General features: G+C 37.2%; 1 protein-coding gene across 1 annotated transcript; it reads left to right on the top strand.

The window, feature by feature from the left end:
- Nucleotides 1-6825: 6825 nt before the first annotated feature.
- LOC114543461 lies at nucleotides 6826-9976 on the top strand. Its single transcript, XM_028562427.1, has 8 exons — nucleotides 6826-7087; nucleotides 8145-8379; nucleotides 8602-8741; nucleotides 8845-8957; nucleotides 9107-9257; nucleotides 9345-9533; nucleotides 9629-9746; nucleotides 9857-9976. Exons 1-8 carry the CDS (start codon nucleotides 6918-6920, stop codon nucleotides 9974-9976), a joined length of 1236 nt encoding a protein of 411 aa, XP_028418228.1. The 5' UTR covers nucleotides 6826-6917.
- Nucleotide 9977: the final 1 nt, after the last annotated feature.

Raw genomic sequence — 9977 nt, 5'->3', positions numbered from 1 at the left:
AAAACCGCATTCAAAAGATCTAAAACGGCAAGTTTCCAAACAGTGAAATGAGAACTTACTTAGTTTATTTGAGTGGGCTACAGAGGCCGCGGAACCAGGGGGGCATTGGGGGCAGATGCCCCCCCACTTTTCGTGCAAGGGGAGAATGTGCCCTTTTTTAGAAGTAAAATTAAGTGCCCTTTTTCTGACACGATATATATATATATATATATATATATATATATATATATATATATATATATATAACAACCTTTCTAAATTTTGATATATATATATATATATATATATATATATATATATATATATATATATATATATATATATATAGTCTAATGATCGCCTATGTGCGTGACATGCGATCAAGTATACATCTTGCCCCTTTTCGTCAGTGCCCCCCCACTTTTGACATGCTTCCACGGCCTCTGGTGGGCTAAAAAGAACAAGAGCTTCGTGAGTATACATGCACAAACATGCCAGTAACCTCCTACGCACCCGACATGGGAGTCGGATTAATTTATCACATCCTATATTAATGTCATGCTTTCCCTAATCAGTATAATAATTATATGAAAAAGGAGTAATAATTAGGCCAGCTAGGGTACTCTTTATATTTTGGCATGCAATAAAAAACCTACATGCATGTTGTAACAGTCAACTCTATATATATGGAAGGCTCGCTCTAGTACATTGCGTAACCTAAAAGTGAAGCCAAACATGGCGGATCATGAAGGCTGCTTGGGTACCGAACCAGACCTCCGCGCACGAACGGTTAAAATTCAATATGGCGGCAACGTGTAGGAGTGGAACTCGGTCAATTTTGTAAACACAACAAATATACGGCATAAGTTACCTCTCTAGAAAGAATAACATTGCCAGGTAAGGTTGTAACAAATTGTATGTATTCAATTTTAAAAACTTTGTATCAAAAAATGCAATAAAAAACATATTGCATGGCTATATTTATAAATACATTATTTGAAGATCGATTAGTTATTAATTAAACTAAATCATTCGTTTCGAAACAAAGTATATTTGTTCAGTTGGTGCCTTTTACTTGGTTTTCCTGCTCTCACAACATTTTCATTGTACCTTTTTGCATAGGTGAACAATCTCAATCTGAAAATTGATCTGCAATGCATTTAACAAGCCATACACTGTGGTTGTCAAACAGTGTTTCACTCAAGCAATATCCATGGCTTTCCTGTTTTATACCGTTTTCAGCAAACTTGTAGCTGACTTCTTGTAACATTTTTTCTTTCAGCTTCTTCGTATTGGAGATTTTGTTATGGTTACCTGATGACACATAACACTTGAATACTTGCTCTGCACTTGCCACAACTTTAAGAGTAAACGGTGAAGGAATGTGAAGACCACCTTTGTTGATAAAGGAAGTGAATGAAGAGGCTTTGTCATACATGTCATCACATGGTTTGTAGGTTTGCACTTGATTGTGACTGGCTGAGGCTGTAATGTCACCAATACACTGTGGACAGTGTATTTTCTTGAGCAATTTTGAAACTATGAAACCAGAGATGTAGTGTAAGACATACATGGTGAACTCTGATAGAAGCTGCTGTAAGTGCGTAATCAATGACTCCATCTCCACGTTTTGATCTTCTTCAACAACATTGGTTGTAGGTTTCTCTTTCAGAGGAGATGCATGCTTCCTGCTATGTAGGACTGGGATGACTGAATGCTGATCTAGGATTTGGCAGTTGGCATTTGTTGAAGCTGTGATTGAATTCTTCAGCAGCATATGTCGAAGAGTGTACTTCAGCTGAAGGCAGTTTGGATTGTTGTTCCATCCTCCTCTGGAACGAATACAACTGAATAAAAGCTCAATATGATCTTGGGAATACTTGTAGGTCAGAAGATATTTGAATGGATTAGTTGGTTGAGTTAGCATCATTGTCGCCATTTCAATTGTGGATTTGATGGTTATAACGAACCCCAGAATAAAGGTTTTCCTTTTATGTTTCACTAGCAACTTGCCATCAGCTGACTTCAATGAAAGCAGATAGTTTGCAATCATCAAAAGTTCTGCTTCCCAGTGATTCCTACTGATTAGCTTCAAAGGTTGCTTAGTGCCTTTCCCGAATGGACTTCTGCTATTAAGAATATCAAAGACTTTGTCCACATTGCGAATGAATGTCACCGTTGCTTCACTCCCTTGAAATCTTGCATCTTTTGTTACGATGTTGAGGAAGTTGATGGCATCAGCAACAGATGAACTCAAGGTCTGTGCAGCAAGGTCTACTTTCATCTTGTGGGTCTCATATTTGATGTGGTTATTTGTCAGCTTATTTCCCAGCTTCAAGCCATGATCTTGCTGTATTTCATTCAAATTCTCCAAGAACTTCCAGTGAATGCTTTCTTTTTCCACAAATATTGATCCAAGGCATGCCAAAGAATTTCTTGCTAGCTTGAGCATATGACATGGATCCAGAATTACAAATACATCATAGCCAAGTGAAGGGTGTTTGAATTTAGTTACCATGGACATGTATGTAACTCCAAAAATGCAGCCAAGGTGTTTAAAGGTGGCAATGTTGGGTGATGTTCCATCAGATGTGATGCACCAAACTCGAAGACCAATATCTGCTGAATGGATTAAGGCTTTCTTGATAAGTTGCGCTTGAGTAATCGAGTTAAGTTTGTCCGTTAGAAAATATGCAATTGGACACTTCCAGTGGCTGCGTATCCCAACCAGAATAAAGACCAAGGCTTCAGATGCAATAACATTGGAAGGAGTTTTTATGTCAGTTGGGCCATAATTTACAAAACCAACATATTCGTCATTCTTGGGATCCCATATGGTTTGTTTTCGAATTGACATTGCGTCAAAGACTAAACAACAGTCCTCTTTTCTGGATGGTCTTTTGTTTCGTTTCTTAGAATGCTGAATGTCTCCTTGATGAAGCCAGGTTCACATTCCACAGAGCTTGCCCAAATCTTGATACGGGATGGAGAAGGGAGTGGTAAGATTGTTCTTAAATACTGGTAAGCTTTAGGGGAATAAAAATTTACAGTGACAGCAAATTCTTTCACTTGCTCATTGTATCTTCTTCCACTTAAGGCTTTGGCCTTCCCATTCTTTAGCACATTGTTGAACAGAGATAACTTGAGGCCATCAAAACTATTGTGCAGCAGTGCAGCTTCATCTTCTTTCACCAATGATTTCGTTTTCAGGGCGTTTATCAGCTGTTTCATATTATTAGCCTTTCTCTTCTGTCTTCTGAGCTTCTGCTGTAATACTTTGGTTCTTCTCCTTTGAACTTTCTTTAGGTACTTTATATGCATGAGAGTTTTCTTTTCTTTTGGAGGCTCAACACATTGTACATATGGGACTTGTTTCTGATGAGACATTGGTGATTTGGCATAGTTATGGTCAAGCATTACTTTTTGGATCAAAGACTTTTCTGGTTTTATGCACTTTCTCTTTAATTGCGGCCTATCTTCTTGGAATTCTGATATTTGGACCTGAGGTGTCAGATACTGTGTTGGAAAACCATCTCTTTTCAATTGGGTTAAGCCTTTTTTTGTTGTTATGTAGTCTGACTCTAGGAAATGATGACTGCAGATGCGGCTGCAAGATTTTGCATTCCATACATTCTCTCCAGTTTTATCATTTGTAACTGCTTTTTCCCACTTTGTCAGTAAAGCTTTATTTTTGAGTGGAAATCTATTCAATAACCAACAGATAATTTTAATAGATGCAAGATATTGAAAAGAATCATATTCTCATTTATACGATTCAACTAAATAAAGTCATTAAACTGAGAGTATGTGAGAACAAAAAAAGTTATAATTAGTTAGGCTTTTTATGCAAAAGTTGTATTTTTTGAACCCATGAGACATACTTGCAATGAATTTGAATTAGGACTTATCCCTTTTTTTAATTTGTATTTTATTTGTAAATATATAGTTGTTTATTAATAGTGCACTAAATACCTAAATTTTTACCTAATACTGTAGGTAAAAAAGTATTGGAAAATCAAAAGCTTGCAACAAAAATATTCCTACACATGTACTGTATGCCAAAATTTCTTAGATTTTGTTAACTTTTTCACTGATGTATATATGTCGTATTTTCCTGTGGCCACTGGCCGGTTGCACTAAATCTAGATCAGTTAACTCTTTATATATATAGAGCCTGTATATAGAGTTCACTGATCTAGATAGCCCTATCCACTGAATTTGGGTATTTTTTAGCACTCTAAAAATTGTTCCACTCAAAAACCTCAGTATTCGTAAATAATGGGTTCTCTTTAAAGATTGTTAGCTCGAAATTTGTATTTTAATCGCTTCAAGACATTTCACAATTTATATTTGAAAAAGCACTCTCTAGTGGATAGCATTGTCCAGCCGTAACCGGTCCCCTGACTATTTGTATGTTTTGTTTTGTACATCGTATAATAAATGAGTTTCCAATGACGTTTCGGAGTTTTGTAGATTATTTTCTGAAGCAATTTCCGAGTTAAAAACATAATGTCAATGAAATAATACTTTGTTTGGGCGGTTAAACTAAATTTTTTGCCCTATTATTTACAAAACAAGGTATCAGCCGCCATTTTGCTTTCTTCCCGGTCAAATTTGGCGGTATTTTCAAATGATTTAATTAAAATTTAAAACCCTTTTTTTCAAAAATGTCAACAAATGCACGTGGTCACATAACTTATATAAATTGCATTTGATATTGTAGTATTTGTAGTAAATTGTATTTAATTTGAGAAAACTGATTTTGTCTTCACATACGTGAGCTATGTGCGCACAGCTTTTTATGCTTAACATTTTTTTGTGCTTTAGAGTCGGTTTTAATAATTATTACCTGTGGAAAAAAGTGGGCCGGTTTTCCTTTTGTCCTTCTACATTCTTAGAACCTCGAACCGCGCAACAACGCGGCATCCTTTTCCTTTATCTACATTTTTTTTGATATATCAGCCAAACTTGCAAACGTCCGAAATGTTAGTTTTTTTATTTTTCGTCATAGTTTTATAATTCGCGCCTTTAATTTCCACGCGCGCTTCGCGCGTTTTACGCTTTGTGGAGGTCTGGTTCGGTACCCAAGCAGCCTTCATGATCCGCCATGTTTGGCTTCACACTTTGAACTGGAGCGAGCCTTCCATATATATAGAGTTCACTGGGTCCCCACCCCTAGTGGTGACTGTGGCAGGCCTAGTGACTGGCACAGCTCCAGATACTTCGTTCATTGCTTCATTAAAAATACGACGAACCTCTCCGTTTATTGCGTTGTTGCTTGTATCAGGCGGTGAAATTGCTTGAGAAAGTTCTCCAATCCTGTTTACAAGTTGCCTAATTATATCTGAATCTGAAGACGACGCAATGTTTGATGTTGAACTTTCGAACTACTTACTACTTGAAGTAACTTGAAGTATAAAGCCTAGCATTCGGTGATACCGCTGACCACATGTACAGTCACACTTCTCGTCTTATGTTTACCGTTTGCAAAACTCGCTTTACGCTTCGGCTGTTTTCGGATTATGATTATCCTTCTCGACTAATGATATCTTTCTCGCCTGCTGATCGCTTTCTCCACAGTCGATTTGTTTTTCGACACTTTATTTTTTTAACTCGTGTGTCAATTTATTTGTCTGAACCGTCGATATATTACCCTGGTCCATCGAATTACGGAACTAGACTATTGATTTATATTTCTCGAATAGTGAATTGCAACTCGATACACTTTTGTCAGCTTTGGCTTGCCATAGCAAGCCTAGCAAGCGTAGCAGTCGTAGCAAGCGTAGCAAGCGTAGCAAGCGTAGCAGTCGTAGCAAGCGTAGCAAGCGTAGCAGTCGCAGCAAGCGTAGCAGTCGTAGCAAGCGTAGCAGTCGTAGCAAGCGTAACAGTCGTAGCAAGCGTAGCAGTCGTAGCAAGCGTAGCAGTCGTAGCAAGCGTAGCAGTCGTAGCAAGCGTAGCAGTCGTAGCAAGCGTAGCAGTCGTAGCAAGCGTAGCAGTCGTACCAGTCGTGGCAAGCGTAACTATAACTAATTATAACTAACTAACTAACTAACTAACTAACTATAACTATTTCGCCTGCTTGAATTGTGAGCAATGAAGTGGTCGAAATTCAAAAGAAACAGGCAAAATTTAAAATGTGGTCGAAATTCAAAAGAAACAGGCGAAATATTTCGCATTTCGCGGAGAAAAAGCGCCCGTGGAATTAGGCCCTTAAGTTTTGCAGCAGTGAGATCAATGTTTGTGACGTCACAAAAATGACAGTTGCCCTTGACGCCAAGTTGTCAAGGGCAACTGTCATTTTTGTGACTATTAATACTTCTAATAATAGTCACACATCTATATAGCGATTAATAGCCGCTATTTTTGAAGTGGTCTATTTATAGCCGTTGAAAAACTTGACATTTTTTCCCTTTATTAGAGGATGTCACAATTCACAAACATTGTTTTGAAATACAAAACGTACTCAAAACAGTGAAACGAAATAAAACGATTGATGTGTGTATATGTATGTATTACACACGTTACAAGGTTTCACAGTAATATTCTCATTATATACTTCTGCACTTCCTGCCATCATATGCTACCATACACCTTCCGTCTTATATTACACTCCATATAGATGGTTTGTCATTAATTAAGTGTCATTAATTAAGTGTGATTAACCTTATGCCGTCATGTGATCTTCATATGGTATATATAACAGTTATCATATGCTTGCGTTCTCTTTCTCCTTCGACTCTTAGCAAGTTCACTATTTGGCAAGTGGGAAAGTTTGTAGACCTTTCGGCACGTATATAAATATGTCTGACAGACTGACACTGAGGTTAGTAAAGCGAGCAACGAGATTTTTATTTTTCAATAACATTGAGAATATGGTAATTGGTATCCCTATATTAAATTGATCTTCGTTTCGTATGTAGATTGAAAGTGTTTTAACAATGTTTTGTGTGGCTGGCAACAAAACTTACTATGGGAAAAAATTTTCCATGTTTGGGGATTTCTCGCTCAAAATATTTGGGAAGCTAAAGCTGAAAGAAGAAGAAAATTCTGCTGGGCATTGGGTTTGCTGTTGTGGTTCAGCCTCCGAAGATGAGGAAACTACGATCAGGTTTGTGTAGTGTAAAACGATATACATTTATTGTTTCTCCGCACACTGGAGTTTTTTATGCATGGTAAATACGCTCGCGCGCACAATATAGTTTTTCGTGTACAAAAACAAATGGAACTACTGAAGTTGTATATACACATTAGGGCAATATATACGAGCGAAAATAAGTCGCAGCTGAAATGACGCGTTGTTTAAACGTCACAAACGATTCGAATGAATAGGAACAGTAAATTTGTTCGCAAACTGCCGCTACAATAAGGCAAAAGTGTAAACCTAGGCCAACATAAGCTTATTGTAAATGGGATTTTTATACGAGTTCTTCGCGACTCATTAAAGTACCGGGTGGTTTCTTGTTTTAGTATGAAAATGGTCCTGTTGTGTCCTTGCGCAAACTTGTGCATTTCCATACATACGATATTAGATGTATACGATTAACAGTTACTCAATTGGAATAAACTAGACGCTAAACGAAATGTATTTTAAAATATGCACATCATCGTATATAGCCAGTTTACACAATGAATATAGGCTCTAAACAACCGCGTCATTGTCCATACTAATTTCACAATGCGTTTCCGATGCAGCGGCATGTGTGATAATTAGGGCACATTATCATGGCACCTATATAGATACACATAAAATATGTATCGGGATACAAAAGTAATATTTGATAATATACTTTCTTTGCTTTGATATTAAATGAAATTATTTTCACACCTTAAGATTAATAAAAAAACACAAACAGCAATTAGCAAAGGCGTAAGGAACAGGCTTACAGAAGTAGGAGGTGGAAAAATCTGGCATCGCTAAAATACCCGCGAAAGTTTTGATCGCCTTTTTCTCGAAAGAAAATTTCGCTCAGTTCTCTATAAAAATTAGTTTTCCAGTGCTCACGTTTTGACCAATTTCTGCCAATTTCTTCTTATTTCCGATGATTAATTATAATGTGCCTGATTTTTAAGTATAAACATGTTCTTATAAATAGTTTAGAAGTAGATAGCTCTCAAAGACTACGCGAGAGATACAATTGCATGTGCCATCTGGTGATTTTTTTCAGACTTATCGTATTGAACGTCAATTGTTTCGACTCGAAGCAACGTTTCATTGACTCATTAAGAGCTGCTTATGGAGAAGGAACGTTCTTATTGGGGCCTCACATGACGTCAGCTATCGTTCATTCGTACGCCTGCTACCTGAAAGAAGACTTCTCCCAACAGGAGAACAAAAGGGTTTTCCATGAAACGCGTTTCATGGGATACCAAGGGAATAACTACTGGATTATTTCCAATGATGTGTGTTGTATTACGCTTGTATAGATATTTACCTAGTTGTGCATTTGAAAGGAAAACATAACTATTCTAAAACGAAACAACCAAAACTAGAATATTGAGATCTGTTGATTTCTAAAGTTCGCGTTTAGTTTATATCCCTTCTCCAACTGAAAGCATTTTGTTTAGCCCCTGGGAACGTTCTCTTTATTAGTTTATTTAATTATTCAATTTCAATTATTACAGGTGCATATTGAGAATGGTAAAGTGTTAGATCCAATTGATCATAAGTATCTAATATTGGACAAGTCTTTAAAAAACCACCAATTGCAAATTAACGAAAGCTTACTGAACCATTACGCAAAGTTGAATCGTTCTGTTGCAAGGTAAAAATGCGGTGTTTTTGGGCTACGAAACTTAAGTGTCACTTGGACTACATAAACGATTATACCAAATAATTTTTTAATTATATATTCATTTTTTTCTAAGGTTCATACTACTTTCGCAATGCTTGGGCCCTAATATGGACTCATTTTTGCTGGCAACAGCATTCACTGTGGCTCGGTTGCTGAGGAATGCTCTCAATCCTGAAGATGTTTGGGGTAAGTTACTGTTTGAATGAACAGGTAGCCAATCGCGGAAAGGTGAAAGACGTAAATAACTTCACTGTACAGTACTACCATAGAAGTATTACCATGTTGCAATTTCTTTTCTCATAGTTACCTTTGTTTTTAACGTCTTCGTCATTTAGGAGAGAGTTCTATTGGCATGATATTCTCCGAAGAAAGGAGCATAGGGAAATCGGAGAGTCTAAATCTCCTTGCTCGGGGTGTTGGAATTCCCAATCGATCGCACGTAATGTTACTAAGTGGTGGAGACTCCCAGACATGTGGGACATCTACGTGAGTTTCACGTTAAAATTATACGTTGTTGTATAAAAACATTTTTTCGCAAATGTTTGAAAAGCAGACTTCAATTATTTTTAATAGAAAGAAAATGCAAGAGATAGCATCGAGAACGACTGGGGTCATAATGATTGATGACCCTAAACCCAATGTTAACTTCAGCGAGTTTCTGCTGCAAGCACAAGGGCGACTGATGTCTGGATCAAATAAGGAGGGGATGACATCCATCAAGGCCGCCACGTTAATATCGACGAATTCTCCCGAAGTTTCCCGGTAGTACACTTATGCAATAATTAATGAATTGTCTTTTAATTCTTAAACTGAAATTACGTTATTAACATTAGCCTTCGAAATCTGTTTCATTGTAGATTAGTAGGGAGAGTTATTAGGTTTAATTACGTCGGCTGGAACGAGGAACGGAATGAACAAGCCAAGTTTAACGACAAGCAACTGAAGGTTATGCGAGAGTTCATGCAAGAAAACAAGGTATATTTTAGTCTATGGAAATGTAAACGTCGTGTACTTAAACTTAACCATAAGTTATTTTAGGCTACTATACCTTCAAAATCCATGACCAATATGTCATTGTTATATAGGGTATTTTGCTTGTCTGGGCAATTAAATACCTGGAGTTATGGGCTGAGGTTTTTGAACATGCGCGTGAAATTGTCGAAGAGGTCAGGTCGTCCAAGCGATCTTCGATGAAAACGACCTGAA

The sequence above is a fragment of the Dendronephthya gigantea genome, unplaced genomic scaffold (genome assembly GCF_004324835.1).
Source record: "Dendronephthya gigantea isolate DGI-Jeju-01 unplaced genomic scaffold, DenGig_1.0 000463F, whole genome shotgun sequence".
Taxonomy (NCBI): domain Eukaryota; kingdom Metazoa; phylum Cnidaria; class Anthozoa; order Malacalcyonacea; family Nephtheidae; genus Dendronephthya; species Dendronephthya gigantea.
This window is presented reverse-complemented; position numbering and strand designations above follow the sequence as displayed.

Excerpts from the sequence above, each read along its gene's own strand:
- LOC114543461 (XM_028562427.1), top strand. The coding sequence starts at position 6,918 with ATGTTTTGTGTGGCTGGCAACAAAACTTACTATGGGAAAAAATTTTCC. Across the intron at positions 8,958-9,106 it reads CAATCCTGAAGATGTTTGGG|GAGAGAGTTCTATTGGCATG; the intron begins GTAAGTTACTGT and ends TTCGTCATTTAG. Across the intron at positions 9,747-9,856 it reads AGTTCATGCAAGAAAACAAG|GGTATTTTGCTTGTCTGGGC; the intron begins GTATATTTTAGT and ends ATTGTTATATAG.